The sequence below is a fragment of the Montipora capricornis genome, chromosome 11 (assembly GCF_036669925.1).
Source record: "Montipora capricornis isolate CH-2021 chromosome 11, ASM3666992v2, whole genome shotgun sequence".
Taxonomy (NCBI): Eukaryota; Metazoa; Cnidaria; class Anthozoa; order Scleractinia; family Acroporidae; genus Montipora; species Montipora capricornis.
This window is the reverse complement of record NC_090893.1, coordinates 28696058-28712984: the sequence shown is the minus strand read 5'-3', so window position 1 is coordinate 28712984 and position 16927 is coordinate 28696058. Positions and strand designations below refer to the sequence as shown.

General features: G+C 38.5%; 1 protein-coding gene across 8 annotated transcripts in view; it reads left to right on the top strand.

The window, feature by feature from the left end:
• LOC138023619 (very low-density lipoprotein receptor-like) overlaps window positions 1-16927 on the top strand; it is a 55179-nt gene that overhangs the window by 1540 nt on the left and 36712 nt on the right. For 5 of the 8 annotated variants that reach the window (XM_068870648.1, XM_068870642.1, XM_068870643.1 and 2 more), the window contains 3 exons: window positions 7800-7905; window positions 8338-8451; window positions 12993-13118. In XM_068870648.1, the coding sequence (XP_068726749.1) occupies window positions 7830-7905; window positions 8338-8451; window positions 12993-13118 (316 nt within the window). In that variant the 5' untranslated portion in view covers window positions 7800-7829. Of the gene's footprint in view, window positions 281-430; window positions 652-7799; window positions 7906-8337; window positions 8452-12992; window positions 13119-16927 lie in introns of those variants that run through there. The other 3 variants (XM_068870644.1, XM_068870646.1, XM_068870645.1) reach the window with 3 other exon arrangements.

Sequence of the window (16927 nt, the reverse complement as noted above, 5' to 3'; positions counted from 1 at the left end):
ATCATGTAATTGCAGAGGATCTTGTCAGTTAATTGTCTTGTAGGACGCTTCACTAACTTCAAGCCGAATTGAACAGTGTGAACACTGTCTTGTCGAAATTACTAATCAAGGCTATGACTTCATCGTTTTCTCGAAGCTGATTTTTACAATCTTGACAGCGTTGGCAAACTTCCTTTTTATAGCGATTATTTTTAACGAGCACGTGACTTAGCTTTGACTAGAGCCCTTCACGTTAGATCTCGTCCAAGAACACACAGATTGTATTTTCTCCTCGACACAGGTACGATCTTTCCTTAATTGTACAGAATTTTTTTCCCCAGCCTTGCTTATTGAGCTATTTAAGCTCTGAACAGGTTAAACATAGTCTCTAGCCCTTTTATCCGTGGAATTGGAAATATTCCAGCCCTGAAGGAAACCACTTTTAGGTCATTGATATCATTCATATTTTAGCTGCCTCATAAAATGACGCAATCAAATTTAGGAGCGTTTATTTTCTTCCTTTGTTATTTGCCAAAGTCATGTAAGGCTAAAATGTGAAGGATAGCGTCCTCTTCAGGGAAGTGAAATTGTCTTTAGATCGTTTTGAAATCGTGAGATTGACGTTTATCACTGAGTCGGCGTTACTTAAAAGGAAACGGACCGGATAGGTAGGTAAGTTGGACTTGTTTGTCGCATCCCGAGAGACATTCTGTACAACTGATTATTCGCTCTGTTTGTCCACGTGTTGTTAATGACTTGAATTTCTTACAGTTTCAGTTATGAGCCTTTTTTTTTCGATACGACAAAAGCGTGTCTGTTTAAAGTTGTGCAAATATTGCAACATTACAAAGTTACAGATTCTCACGACATCGTTAAGTGACTGTATTAAGTCGCCGTGTAAAACGCAGCTCGAACTTGAGCCTAGGCCGCTTTTACTATATCCTTGTCGATTTTTTGTAATGGCTTAGTTATGGCAGCAAGAATTTTCTGCCTGGCACCAAAAATGTTGAAGAAGCTAACACCGAATATTTGTAATCTACATATCTTCACATACCCTATTTGTCACGCAAAACTCTGCACGCAATCGCTTCTTTACAAATTCACTGGCATAAGTTTCTTCTGTTGAAGCCAATGAGCTGATTGCGTTACAAAGATGAATTTTCTGCCAAAGTATGGAAAATAGAATCATTTTTTTTCCAATTTTTTGCTCATTTGTTCATTTCATTCCAAGTTGTACAACTACAGAAATATTCAAGACTTCCTCCAGATCGGCTCATTGATTTGGAGTTTGGCTGTAAGACTGTAAGCTCCATAGCTGAGTTATTCTCGTCTAATACAATTTAATTGTTATGTCTTCAAATTAATTAAATGATTTGCACTACACTCTTATTTATAAAAGCTTTCAGAGTGAGTCAGTTTTTCCGTTTTTTGCAATTAGTGTAAATAAATAAAAGAAATGTAAAGCTGTAGGCAAACAGGACAATTAACTCAAATTTCAGACGTTAACAACGTGGCTCTCTTAATTAATGCATGATACATGTACACTGAAGAACAGCTGCCTCAGGGGTATCCAACGATAATCTTAAGCTTCGAAATAGAAATATGTGTTCGGAAGAGTCAAACTGCTCTAAGAATTTCGGTTCTACGTTGCCAAACACTTACAGGTTTCTTTACTAAAACATCATCATCACATCAAGATTCGCAACCAAGGAAGAGTATTCCCTTATGTTTTCGGAAGGGATATTTTTGCAAATTTTCGCACTTAAATCTGTCACATAGCTAGCAGTTTCGGATGAGCAAATGGTTCAGTTGGAAGTTCTTAGAAGGTAACGTTCAGCTAGCAATTTTTGACTTGAAGATATCATTCCCTAAAATTTTCGGACACTGCAATTTTCCGCAGCTAAGATACCCGAACAGATTAAATTTTTTCTAGGTGATAAAAACATCTCTTTGGACAGTCTGTATACATGACAAAGAGTCTTAAAGCTTTTTCCTTAATTTGCTCGGTGGATGCCCTTGTTACCTGACAGCTTTAGTCGTACTTAGTATTATCAAACAACTTTAAGAACATGTTAAGAACGTTTTCAGGCTGAAATCACCCTCAGCCCCAAAACTAGACGCTCTCATATAAAACGAGAGTGTATATGATTAGGTTGAGAACATCAATTACCTAGGATCCGGTCTTCTGTGAGCGTATTTTTATTTACCTAATTGCTGCTGAATCCCACTGCCGAGGCTTGTTTAAATATTTGAAAAAAACTCTGCTGGGTCTGAAAGTAACCAATGTCTAGCCAATGGTAGGACAATGCTAAAAAGATTTGCATTTTTAATGAAAATGAAATCGATACGACTAAATAAATGTATTACGGGTGGGTTAAGTTTGATGCCCTCTGCTCAAAAAAACCAACCTACACAACTGTAAGATTTGATCTGAGTTGAATTGATTTGATTTCTTTACAGTTTCAGATATGTGCCACAGGCGCTAACTGTAGTAAAGCATAGGTTGCTAAGGTCTCATTTAAGCCTTTGACGGCCAAAACCAAACAGAATATCTTGGTTTTGCTAAAATTCTCTGGACTGACCTAGTTTGATGACGATTACGCCGCTTTGTCGTGTTTCTTTTTAATCATGATTCTTTACCACCACAAATATCAATGGAAACATTCTTATAAGCTTCTTGAAGTTGAATTTTCAATATTTAACCAAAACCGATTGAACTCAGTTCGTCGTTTTTTTTATATCTTGTTTTAGTAAAACTTTGAATGGAACATTTCCAAATGATTGTAGCATGTTTTCTGAACCTATTCTGAATCCACGCTAATGATTATTGGTAACTTCGGTTTGCAAATATTAATCGGTGCCCATTAGACGTTATCAGAAACCCATAAGGGTTGAAACGTGTAACGGCCCCTTGTGTGCTGGGAAACAAGCTTCTGAATATTCAATTTGCTAAGTACCATATTTGGAACAACAAGAGCTAGGGGTTTCCAAATATGGTACTTAGCACTGAAACATTCAACCAATCAGTTCGCACCGAATATTCGGAAGCTGTGAACGCGCTTTACACGTTTCATTCCTTATGGGTTTCTGACGTTATCTAATGCGGCTTGTTTCGCAGTCATGTGAAACTAGGGAATATTTACATGAGACCGAGACGAACTCGGACCGGTATGAACTTGTACCGGTACGAATTTTTTTGCCGCCGGTTTACATGAAACCGGGACGAAATGCTTGGTGCCTGGTATCGGGACAAATTGATATCTTGTACCAAATAAATATATCGCTGACCCAAGAGCATACAGTCTTGAAACTTCTGGCCCCGGTCTGGTCCGGTTTGAGATTTGCTGTCACTTACGTGAGACTGGTACGGGAGTTTCTCGTCTCGGTCGTGCAACCGAGACGAAGTCGGACAGGTCTTAATTCATTGTCAGGCCGGTTTCATGTAAACGCAGAAAAAGAAATGTATGGAGGCCAATACGAACACTCGTACCACCTGAGGTCGTCCTGGTCTCATGTGAGTACCCCCCGAGTTGGACACCACTGAATTACTTTGGACAACTCCTGACAACTATATCAGGTAATTTCCATAGTGGAGACGCGGACACAGCTTTTCAGATGTAATAGTTTTCTGTTACGTTTGTACTGCCTCCTTTTTAAGGCTCTTCTTTCATGGAATATAAATTTTAGAGAAATGATAGCTTTGGTATTACACAGCGTGGAAGCTATTTTGTTTTGCCTCTGCTGAAAGAGCAAAGCATTTCCAGTTAAGCACGATACAGAGCAAGAGGGTTTGGAAATGTAAGAAAATCTCATGAACCACCACAGACTAAACCTACTTTGATTTAAGAGACGCAAGTTAGTTTACTGTAGTACAGAGGTACAGAAAGAGGGCAAATCTAGCGAACAAAACGATTCGCTTAAACCTGAATTTGAAGCTGTTAGCCTTACATTAAATTAAAGCTCCCACTTCTCCATTGTGCTCTCCCTGTCCTCATGCGCAGGTTACTCTTTCCTCCTGAAACACCATCCGTCACCAGAGCCTCGGATCTTCTGCTGCGCAGGGTTCTTTTCGTTCTCAGACACGCGGCGGAAAAGTTGAGAAGAGCTCTGCATGAGGTCGAGTCGAGAATGAAAACTTGTAGCTTGTATTGTGATATTGTGTGACCGTTGCATGAAAATGTTTGTCCTTCCTGCTTTGAAATGTTTTTTATTCTTCACGCGATTAGAGGCAGATATGATTGATAAACACATTTTGTGATGTTATTTTTGGATAGTCAGTGATACAGTACGAAGACAACTAAAAAATAAAATCGCTCATTCGTTTCGTATTCAGTTTATCGGCTTTCCAAATGTACATTGTTTTGGGGAAACTAAATTTGCACATTCCTTTTAACAGCACATGGGGTCGCAGGGAAACGTAGAACTTTTGGGCGTGTTAAGTATAAATATTAGGGAACAGAAACTCAAGTTTCATGCTTTGACTGTGGCGGGAATTCGATGGACATGAAGTCAAATCATCTGATTGTCCCTGAAACTGACATCATTGGTGAACACATCAGTGATATTTGCAAGTAAACGAGTTGTAAGGTTGGGATGTTATTGAGACTTCGTAATCTAATTCCATGATCCGCAAAGTTACAGCTGTACAAATCCAATATTTTGCCTCACCTAATATATTTAACAATTATTCCTCGAGCCCGAATGGGCTCTGAGTCAATAGCCCACGAGGCCGAAGGCCGAATGGGCTATTGACTCAGAGGCCATGAGGGCGAGAGGAATAATTGTTTTAGTAAAATCCAACTAGTTGGTCAAAAAAATATCGAGACAAAACATCTTTCGCTAGTTAAAGTTAGACTTTAATTATTGTTTTGGTTGTCAAAGCCGGCGCTTTTCGCTACTAGTGGGCTATAACAAATAGCCTACTAGTAGCTCAACCAATCAGAACGCAGCATTGATAATAGACCACTAGTTGGATTTTACTAATGTGATATATCGTATGGCACTTTTGCAAATCATCCGATGAGAGGAAAATGGAGAGAATTCAAGAGCGCGCATTCAGGGCAATCTTTAAAGGGAAAGTATGGTCTAGAAAAAAGTTTCTTTAAATTACGAAAACTTTTCCCCAGGAATTCGAAAATATAATTGCCGTTTTGTCCAGTTCCCTGTTAAAATGTGACAAGAGCACTTTGAAGTGGTAAAGACTTCTTTCCATATCTCAAAATGCCCTTGGACGTGAGGTGCCTGGGAATGAAATTAAATCACTGGAATCGGTCAGTGTAAAATGCAGACTGAAGTTATAATGTAACTGTTGAAAAAGCCCAAACTCCTTAGAAATGCTAACCTTAGGCCTAATTAGGCTTAAAACAATAGTTAGGCTTAACTGTTAGCATTGCGATTCCAGTGATTTAATTCCATTCCCAGGCACCTCACGTCCAAGGTTACTTTGAGATATGGAAACAAGTCTTTACCCTTCGCAGTTACCTCTTTCGTGACGTGGAGAGCGCCATCTTGGATATGACGTGTTAGACGTAGCAATAGTCAACAAACGTGTTCGACCTTACCAAGTTCTTCGATCCCCGATCTCTTTCTCAATGTTGTGTGACCTTTCTGCTTCGAGAAATTCAAATGTAAGATGAACTATGGTAAACGGTCTTGTGGTTCAATAGGTAATATAGGCCCATGTAGGCCATAAGTGGACAGAAACTCAAGCCACTTAATACTTAGATTTTCTTGTCAATCAAACTAGACAGCAAAAATCAGCCAGAGCAAATGTAAACAAGACAAAAACCTTGAACATGCGACAAAGAAATATTCGACAAGCGTACCTTTTTCACTTTCTTCCTTCAGCGAAAGCCGTCTTCGATGCTTCAGCAAACGTATCTGTTTTCTTTCTCACGGAGAAGCCTTGAATTTAAAATAAGCCGACGAAACTTTCAGATGTTGCTCAATACACATAGCAAGGCTTTTCACATCAAGAATTACCGCTGTTGGGGTGTACGCTTTCGAGGGGGATGAAACTAGACACATGTCTAGACTTGAGAACACGTACAATAAAATAAAAAACCGAAGCCTACACCGGTAAATTAGAATTTAAAGAAAAGTTGGCCGGCGAAAATAAAACGTGGATGGATTCCTCAAACGTGAAAACCTGACTGCTGTATTGTCTGTTCGGGTCTGTCATTTTACCAAGGAGGACTTCAAGCGGGATCTTCAGGTATATGAATATTGGTCTTGGTGACATTCGCTTCATACGGAAATCTCAGTCAACTAGTCCAAAATATCATTATATTGGAACGAGAAAACTGAATCAAGCCATATTTAGACGAATTTCACTGCGCTAATAAACGTAACTTGAAATGTGGTTAAGTTTTGTTAGCTGTATATAAACTACTGAAACGATTTACTCTTACCATTTGATGGAAATATATAAATCGTTTCTAAGGTTTCAAAGAAAGGTACTTAAACTAAAATAAACCCCATTCACACTCAAAGTAGAACTCGGGCATACTTAAAGCCTTCTTATGTCCATCGTGTGAACCCGCCTGTTGTTTTTGTTGACAAAAAATTGCATTAATTAAAACGAAAATAATAATAATAATAATAATAATAATAATAATAATAATAATAAAAGATTAGAAAGAAGTAACTTGTAATTAAATATGCGATATTGACGATCTAAAATAATTAATTGTAGTTTATTACTCTACGACCAAAAACCTTTTTACCAAACAATGCTTTCCCGCGTCAAACGAAGAACAGGTACCTGTAGGTATCGCTATTTTTCAACAACACAATTACCATTTTTTTTACTGACTTCCAATTTAAACTGATTATCATTTTTCATTTTCTAAAGCAACGCATTTTCGGAGCTGCTGTTTTTGTTTATTTTTCATTGTTACTGTATTAACAGAAACCCAAAAGGGTTGAAACGTGTAACGGCCCCTTGTGTGCTGGGAAACAAGCTTCTGAATATTCAATTTGCTAAGTACCATATTTGGAACAACAAGAGCGAGTGGTTTCCAAACATGGTACTTAGCACTGAAACATTCAACCAATCAGTTCGCACTGAATATTCGGAAGCTGTGAACGCGCGTTACACGTTTCAACCCTTATGGGTTTCTGGTATTAATCAATTAACTTTTTTTTCATTGGAACACGTTTGTAAAAATAAATTTATAATTTCTTGGCCCTTCATTTTTGGGGGCGTTTATTTATCAGAAAAGACAGTGGAGTTTGCGAGTTTTTGATACAAAAAATGTTCCCGATTGGTTCTATGTGACTAACAAAAATAACGTCACCATCATGAATTATTGCTTAAGTTATTTTTTTGTGACATTGGTCACATGCGATTTATTTTCGTTGTATTCCTCCTACGTTCAATCTGTTCCTCTATTTCACAATTTTAGATAACCATGCTATCTTTTCCTTGAATGATTAGTTTCCTTTGATACGTTTATCGCATTAGTGAATTTCTTTTTTAAATATTTGATATTTTTTCAAAATAATAACGCTCTGACACGATTACGAACGACGGATAAAAAACCGAGGTGTTTTATTCTCGCACTGTGGGATAACCGTTCGGTTTTCCGACGATTTAACGAAAACATTCCGGTAATTGCCAACGACAACAACTGTCAAAATGCAAGTGCTTCTATTGGTTAATCACCTTTCACGTGATTCGCGTTTCCAAATTTGGGATTTATACGTCTTCAACTCTGGCAAATTTCCCGCGCTCCCAAACCAGTAACATAACTACAACAACAATAACAGCGATTTTCGATTAAAATAGTTGCTGAATGTGATCTTCCTTACCATTGCAGAACCGGTTTGTCTTGAGAGAGTCTTGGGGTATGGAAAGACTCAGGGAGACAGTAATTTTTATTTTACTATGGCTTTTTTCCGCATCGCATTGTTATCAAAGTGGAGGTGAGTCGATCGAAGCAACTATATTTAGCCTGCGTAGTAAGACTTTTGCGTCGTAATTGTCGTAATACGTAGTTAAAGTAGTTTCGATCATGGCCTTGTCTCTCCTCGGAACAATGATATCCTTGCCATTTTACTGACTTTAATTCACGATTTTGTCTCAGATGTTTAGAAAGAGAGAGTTCATGATAACTATCAACAATGCACTCAGCCATTTTCTGACTTCAGACAAATTCTTCCAGACTGAATGTGTTTGATTGAAATTCAGGGGACTTCTGAAACTCTGCTTTCTCAGAGTATCGAAAATTCAAGGCCTTTTTTAGTGAAGAGTTCCTTTGGTATCCTTTCGTTTAAAAGCACCGAATTATTTTCGAAATCTATTGATTGTTCGCTATTGAATCGTGTTGAAGCAGATTTGTCAATGTTTCCTTTCAGAGTTTAAGTGCGGCGAAAACTATTTTCTCTGTAAAGATCAGAGATGTATACCGGACCATTGGAGATGTGACGGTGACTTCGATTGTGATGATCATTCCGACGAACTAGATTGTCGTAAGTATTTCAATCTTTGATAACAACGATTTGTTTATGGAAGATTCCTTGGCACTCTGTTCATTTTGTGACCAAACATGTCGTCGAATTGTTCGCTTGTTGATAGTGTCAGATCTACGTTTTACCGTTTGCTTTTAATTACCTTTTTCTAGACATGTTAAATAAAAAGATTTTGTGCCTGTTACGCTATAAATTAGAGTGATCGACTTCAAACACGTGAGATTATAACGACTGATTATAGACATGTCGCTGTTTGTTTGTGAACATCGTGTCCTGTTAGCTTCGCACGTTCTCGATGAATGAAAATCGCCCGAGGCTCATTCGTGAAAAGTGGAAAGGTTTCTCTGTTATTAATAACACTGCTAAACGATATTTGGGGGTAGAAAAAAATAATTATCTTTGTTAAGTTGTGTGGGTAAAACAGCAGTACGCGCTGCTGGTTAGGTACGGCGTGTTTTTGTCTGTCTCCGTTTATCAGATTTTGCTGGTTGTAACGTGAGTCGTAAGTAATTCAGATTTCCACCAAGAGTTCTTGGATTGCGCTGCATAGATTTCCGACCAGTTTCATCCGATTTAAATTTTCCGTGATTAAACTAAGCATTTTCCCTTATTTTTAACGAACTGGTAATAGCTTGTTTTCGTTCATTCGAAGACCCTCAGTAATTTGCATACGATACAAGCCAAACCGGAAAACATTTCCATTGGCTCCTTGACTAAAAAAACATCGGTAAATCTATGAATGGTTTGTTTACTCCATCTTTTCCCAATGGGACCATTGTTTTTTGTACCAAGTAGCATTTTTGGCAGTCTCTCGTTTTTCTCAAAACCGGAGAGAGTTTTTATTTGGCGAGACATTTTGTCTTCAAGTTATCAAGAAACTGGCGCATGTTTTCGCCGAAGATTAGTCGTTGTGGTAACTGGCAATCGTTTCACCTTGGCTTGTATCTAAATCTTTCGTGTGGGGACTAAAAGAAAATACATGCCAAATTCGTGACATCTTAATGTTGTCAGCGTGAGAAACAGTCTTTGTTTACTTTCTTGTAGCCGAGTTTTGCTCTGCACCAATATTGTTCGCTGATGTTGGATTCTTTACGTTCAGACGTGCACATTGCAGACTGTGCAGATGAATCAATTCAAGGGTTGTTTTTCAATGATTGTTTGTGTTGTTAACAGGATTACTTTCACTCTTTATTTCATTGTTCATTGTACAGATTTAACTATGTAGGCATCCTTGAATGTTGTCAACACTCGATCATCTCAAAATATTACATATTTCTGATGTTCTTAAGTCTGACAGAATAAACAAGTTATATTCTGTACACAGACTGCTGTCTCGAAGTTCATTTTATCAGATACCAGAAACACTTTGATCTTGTTCTTTGTCTGTTAAAAAATATTTGTATTTATCTTTTAACTTTGTTTTCGTTGTTATAACCAAAAGTCTCCTGTTTAAATCCTTTCTTGCCGCATGCATTGATGAGTAAATCGTTGGGTGTGCGGAAAACGAAGACCGAAGACCCGGAAAACGAAGACCCCCCCAAAAAATAACACACCAAACAGCAAACAAATGGGTCTTCGTTTTCCACACACCCAGACCGGTATGGGGAAAACGAAGACCCAAAACGAAGTCCCCCACAAGAATATAAAATGACTGTTGGAGAATACTGTAGCAAACACAAGATCGCTGTTGTTTGAAGTGACCGACGAGTCATGTCAGGCAAATTACTGCAGGGTCTCAGTTTTCCACACACCCAGACCGGTATGCGGAAAACGAAGACCAAAAACGAAGACCCCCCACAAGAATATAAAATGATGAACGGAGAATAGCCTAACACAACATCACTGTCGTTTGAAGTTGCCAGCGAGTCATTTCAGGCGAATTATCGCAGCTCATACACATGTCCCGAGGAAAGAGCAGCTGTGCACTGGCATATTACCCAGTCACTACAAAACATAACTAGAGGGTCATAAAGGGGTCAGATGGGAGCTGGGATTGAACTGATTTTTCGGTTGGAAAATGGATTTGATCACTGGGAATTGGGGTTTTGTTTCTGGGAATGGAGATTTTGTTACTGGAAATGGGAGATGAAAGAGTCCTTGGTACGAATGGGATTTGCATTGCCAGGGGTCATCATGTATTAGTTCTGCTCAAAATTCCTGATATCAAATATGCAGTATTCTTTCGTCAGTGGCCACTGCCATGTGAGAGTAAGGACAGCTTCCTGATGCTAAGAGACTTGTTTTTGAACCTTGAAGCTCATTACCTAGTACCACATGTCTACTTCTAATACAGCGTCGCTAGCACAAAATTAATCAATTTCCCTAAACCCACTGCAACACAATGCAATCATGTATGATCACTCGAAAGATGAAGCTCAGATGAGGTATTAGGCAAGGCACCATGGTAAATGTATCAGGCACTGGAACTGAAACGTCCTTAAAAATACATGTACCCTACATGTATATACCGATTTGTAAGACATTCGGCCTATCGATTGTTGTGGGTCTAGAGAGGAGGGCGAAGACTCATGACCCTCTAAAACTACATGTAAAATTTTGGGTAAACATGTAAAAGTCTTGAGTCGGAGATTCAAAAAGGGCAAAAACAAACTATGCAAAAACTTATCAAAAACGCTTTCGTGATTTCGAGATCCTGCTAAAATTTTCCGAGACCCACGGTTTTCGAGGTACCATTCGCCACCCCTAGTAGAGAAATAAACTCCTTGGTAAAGTTTAAATCTGGGATTAGCGTTAATTGGCAATTGAAAAACCAGGCCCTGGTCGTTATTATATTCGATGAAGATGATCAGGTAGTTAGTGATTAATGATTCAGCTTTTGAGAGGAAAGGAAGTGTCTTTTTTGTTATAGAACACTCGCTTAGCGTTCCGGCTAGAATGCCTTTACAATGTAAGTTCCAGTTAGCCATTTATTAACACTGTGACATTAGTAGCACTATATTGTAACCATTCAGTTAGCGTTCCTTGAATACTATAGTATTATAATACTATATCTTATGATTTATATATTATGGTTATGGACTTCCAGTATAATCCACTGACCCTCAAATAACACTCCACACTCTACACTTTCCATACTACGCGATTTCCATACTCTGCACTCCCCACAATCCATCCAACCCAAATGTTAATGTTTCTTGTCTCCTCTTCAGTCGAGAACTTGATCACTTTTGATTTATTTTAATTTCTTTCAAGTTTTTTTTTTCCAAAATACAAGTTGCTAAACTCGGGATGTGGCTTATCTGGGAGTGTGGCTTATACGCCGGTGTTTACAGTAGTTAATTTTTGTTGTGCCTGTAAATATGCCAGTGCACATCTACTCTTTGATCTGTCGGGACATGTGCGTAAGTTGAGATAATTCGCTTGAAATGATTCATTGGCAACTTCAAGCAACAGCGATGTTGTTTGGCTTCTCTCCGTTCGTAGATGTATTTTTTTTTGAAGGGGTCTTAGGTTTTTTTTTGTTTTAAGTAAAACTGTGGAAAAACCGATTAAACCACTTTTTGAAAATAGCAAATGGTTTAGTGCCCAAGGAAAGAATTTTTGGAGTAACTTCTTCCACTAAGTGTGAGCTATAACTGGTATTCTGTTTTGTTGTTGTCGTTCTCTTTCGCTCTCCTTTCGTTTCTGTTCTAGTCATAGAGCCTCTAAAGATATGTCAAAAATTGCAATACAGAGAAAAAAGCAGCTCTAAGCAAATTAAAAATAAACACTCAGCTTTAAGTTTACGGCGTTTCTAAAACGAGGGTAAGGGTAAGACCAAGGGTGAGGGTAAGGGTAAGGATATGAATACAGAAAGTATCCTAAAAATCAATAAAAGCTAACCTTAAACTTTTGTTTAGGCCTAATTAAGCCTAAGGTTAGCTTTTATGCATGTTTAGGATACTTTCTGTATTCTTATCCTTACCCTTACCCTGACCCTTGCTCTTAAACCTTACCCTTGTTTTAGAAACGCCATTAAGTTTATATCCCTCCGATGCTGACTTGAATTACTGCATAGCCGTCAGTGTGTGGACCACAGCTATCATGATATGTCAAACTGGATTGAAACCAGCAAAACGCACTGAAAGAAAACATTTTCCAAACTGTTTTCCACCTAAACACGAAAAGTGTTGACTGTGTAAGAACTATAGTTAACGTAGTATGCCTGTGTAGCTGCGTCAAGCCACAGAAAGTGCGCAAAAAATGAATCCTCCTTTATGTTTAGGTGAGTTAACCTGGGTTGAGCCTGCAAGCCAATCAAAAACCTTTACCTGGTCAGCAGTCAACTTCTAAAAAACAGCTGACCTAGTTGAGCTCTAAGCTTGAGCCCACGATATGGTCACATGATACTGGTCAGCAGATACCTTGTTATGACAGGTGTCAAATCATCAAAACATGGATGTCCAGTATCAAAGATATCAATATCAAGATTTCGAGATCTGATGGGAAGTTTGCGAGTGCCAAGAGTTTGGAAGTACCATTTGCCACCCCTATTCATCCTCCAATTAGCATTGACGTTTTCCTTTTTTTTTCTTTTTAAGCTGAGACCACATGTGATCCTTCCACAAAATTCAAGTGCAAAACTACAGATGGTTGCATTCCTCGAAGATGGATCTGTGATTTTGACAATGACTGTGGCGACCATTCTGATGAACCCCCAGATTGTGGTAAGTAAAAAATTATTTCATTTTTAAAGCTCCATGCAAACAGACACAACAACATTAACTCTGGAGTTGTTGGCCTGTTTGCATGGGGCTAAACCTTTGACCAGTTTCAAACTTCGTGCAACGACGTGCAACAGGGTGTTCAAATGGATGCAACATGTAACAACAACAACAACAACAACAACACCTTTATTCAAGTGCCTTGAGTATTTAGCTTGGTGGTTGATTGGGGACACTACGATAAAGCTAATAAATATATACATATTAAAAATTTCCTTAAGTTACCTGTAATAGCCTATGAATTTATTAAAACTTATATAACTTTAACTTTAATATATGTGACCTTCCACGGGAAAACGTACACTAACGTTTGCCCGTTAAACGGCTTAAAACTAACGGACGGTTAACGGATATTCAACGGTTTTGAAGATTGGTTTAACGTTTTTTACTATCGCTCTGACGGTTTGTGCTAACGCTCTAACGGTTTGTGCTAACGCTCTAACGGTTTGTGCCAACGCTCTAACGTTCTTTCCATCAGTTCTAACGTTCTGCCTTAGCGCTTTAACACCAAGTCTTAGTTCTAAGCTCGAAAGGCTGATCGATGACACCACAACGTAGTGAGCGATTACCGTTCATCGAACAAAGGCCATGGTTTGAAGTACTAGCACCATCGCGAGCTGGCCAAAACAAATCGGATGCACATTTCAGCGAGTTTTTTGCTTTAAGAATACTACGATGTAGACAGGCCACCAGAAACGATTGCGTGACTTTTAAAATACGATTCCGAAGAGGCGCGCCCATGGCGCCATAACTGCTGAATGCAACGAAGTCCGGATAAAAGTGGCTAATCTCGATATGTTTTGACCGTCGGACTCACAATGATGCGATGCATTACTAAATTGTGAATTTCTCACGGCATCCATTACTTCATTAGCTACTGTAGTTGCAAAGTAAAATACAACAAATGATTATTTTCATCCAAAGAAATGTAGCATTTCATGTTGTTTTCAAAGCCGAAGTAACGATAAATTCAAAGCGGTGCGTTCATAAGAGAGCTCTTTGCTATAAATACGATAAAAGAGTTCTGTATCATCAGCTAAGATGCCGAGGGGGCAAAAAAGCTCGCGAGAAACTCCAGGCGAGTGGTTAAGTTAAACAGATATTTTTCAGTTGAAATTTGGTAAGTCATGCATCATTCAATCACATTTAATTTGGCGTTCGCACAGGATGGGTCTTCGATCTTTGGTCTTCGTTTTTGGAGTCTTTATTGTCCATTCTACCTATTAGCGTAGTTATTTCAGCTTGAAATCCATCCAAGACTCGAAGCGCTCAACCTCAAATAATATCGAAAACTCCAGCATTCCCAGCGCCAAGGATGCGTAGCAGGATTATCGTATACCGGCTTTAGATACATGCTTGCAGCCGTCACGCCATGTGCTCCTCTCTGATTGGATGATGATTTCTTATTAGCCAATCACAGAGGAGCAAACGTTGTGACGGCTGCAAGCCTTCACACCAAACTCCAACTACGCTTCCTTGGAGTTCCGAATGCTGGATTTTTTCAATTTTATTTGAGGTCCAGCGCTTCGAGTTTTGGACGGATTTCAGATATAATGGCATGAAAGGAAACCTCTGGGTTTCAGCTTGCTTGGTGCGTGATTTGAAACCTGTACGATAGGAATTTGTTTGTGAGTTTCAGCTTGATTGGTGCGTGATTTGAAACCTGTACGATGCGAATTTGTCAGTGAAAATCGGCTTGGTGCTGGAGCGATCCGAAATCGAGCTTTCCACCCTTGTTTTACTATTGGTACGCAGAGGTGAACGTCGAACACAAACCCTTCATTTTTCTCGGTATTTTTAATTTTTTAAAAAGCGCTCTACTACATGTAATTCTACTAAGTTGTAGAAGGACACGGCCGGTTTTCCCAAAGAGGGTCACATTTTTAAACGACGCTCTACGAATCCTCTGATCCGGAACAATCGATACAGATTATTAATTCACTTGCCAACAGAATCCAAGATTTGCCCAACGGATAAGGTTAATAACTATTATACATCTGACGTATGAGACTAATGCTCTAACGGACGAGGCTAAACCCCTAACGGACGAGGCTGATGCTCTGACGGATGAACCTAACGTTCTGACGGATAAGACTAACGTTCTAATGGATGAAGTTGACGCTCTGACGGTTTCATGTAAACTTCTAACGGACGGCTAACGGATATCTAACGCTTCAGTCAATTTAACGGTTTAGCGTTAGTGTATGTTTTCCCGTGGAAGGTCACATATCTTATAAGATTAAAATCAAAATGAACATACATGGCAATTTTCACAAAATTTCTTAAGTTGATAGCCTTGTGCTGATAAATATAGCGAATGTTATTATTTAAAATTATGAATAAATTATGAAATTAAAACCTACATCCTATACACCTTATTCCAAAATGGCTGCCATTTTAGTATTCTTTGGTTTCCTTGAAAAATTGACCCTCTTGACCATGCTTTCAAACGTAAAATTCAAAAGAATATTTAAACTCGAACGAGGCCAAAAGGGCTAATTTGCAATCAAACAAAAGAATACTAAAATGGCAGCCATTTTGGAATAAGGTGTATGAGATTAAAAATTAAAATAAACATAAATGACAATTTTCAAAACTGTCATTAAGCATATTAGCTAAGTCTCTTTGTCATATTTTTTTGTTGAAAAGATTCAAGTTATCGCTATATTTATCAGCACAAGATAATTTGGACCACAAATATGGACTCTGGTATTGCAAAGAGTGCTTCCCATATCTCACAGATTGAAATCTTGGTACCTTAAAATCATTTTCATTTAACAATGTTGGAAGTTGTTGGGCAATAAGGTTGCATTTGTTTGCATGGGGCTTAAGGCAACTTTCTCTGTCATTACCCATCAAAGTCTGCCAGAAAAAGTATGAACGGCTACATGCTAACGTAAAGCAATGAAGTTGAGGTTGTCAATATCATACATGAGAGATGTGTTGCCTGTGAAATATAAACTCTATTCTGCACCAGTATAGAGTGTACTGTAAAGTGAGGTATATTTTGTCCTTGTGGGATAGACATTGTGATCAATCTTTGACGTCAATAAGTACAGGTCTTTACGTGTATTCTTTTCGTGGTTGGATTATTACTGGGTTATTTGGAAAATGGGTAATATTTCTCTTTTTTTAATTTATTTTTTTTATTTTCCGTGTTGGTAAAAGTCTTGCCTGTCACTCCCCTGCTTAGTGGTGTCTTTGTGCATAGAGTCTTCTGTGCGTATTTTGTTAGGTTTGAGGGGGTTGGGGTAGTGCATAGATTTCTCTGGTGCACACAGGAGAACATTTAATCAACTTACAATGACGTTGAAAGTCTGTAGCCTGAATGGAATTTTAGTGCATCTTTAAACAAAGTGTACCCTCATGGAGCTCAAAGAAGGGAAGGCTCAATTGGATAAACAAGACAGGTGGTGAAAAATAGATATCTGGAATCTTGAAAGCGACGAGTAATGGACTTCAACAACAATCTTTCGCACGTCGAGCTGAAATCAAAGGGAACAGTGTTTACTGAAGTCGCATCTAAATTGTCTGGCGAGTTGCATTTATTTTGTATTCAGCTCTGCAAAGGTAAAAAAAAATGGAAATGTGACAGTTAAGAATTATTTGAATGAAAGCTTGTTGCCTCTTTTGTGCTTCATTTACGGTCAAGGTTCTTTGGAAAAGGGTTTGATGTGAACTGTCTGAAATTTATTTAATTGCATATGCTTTGTGACACGGATTGTGTCTTGGTTGCATGCACGCAATTGAAA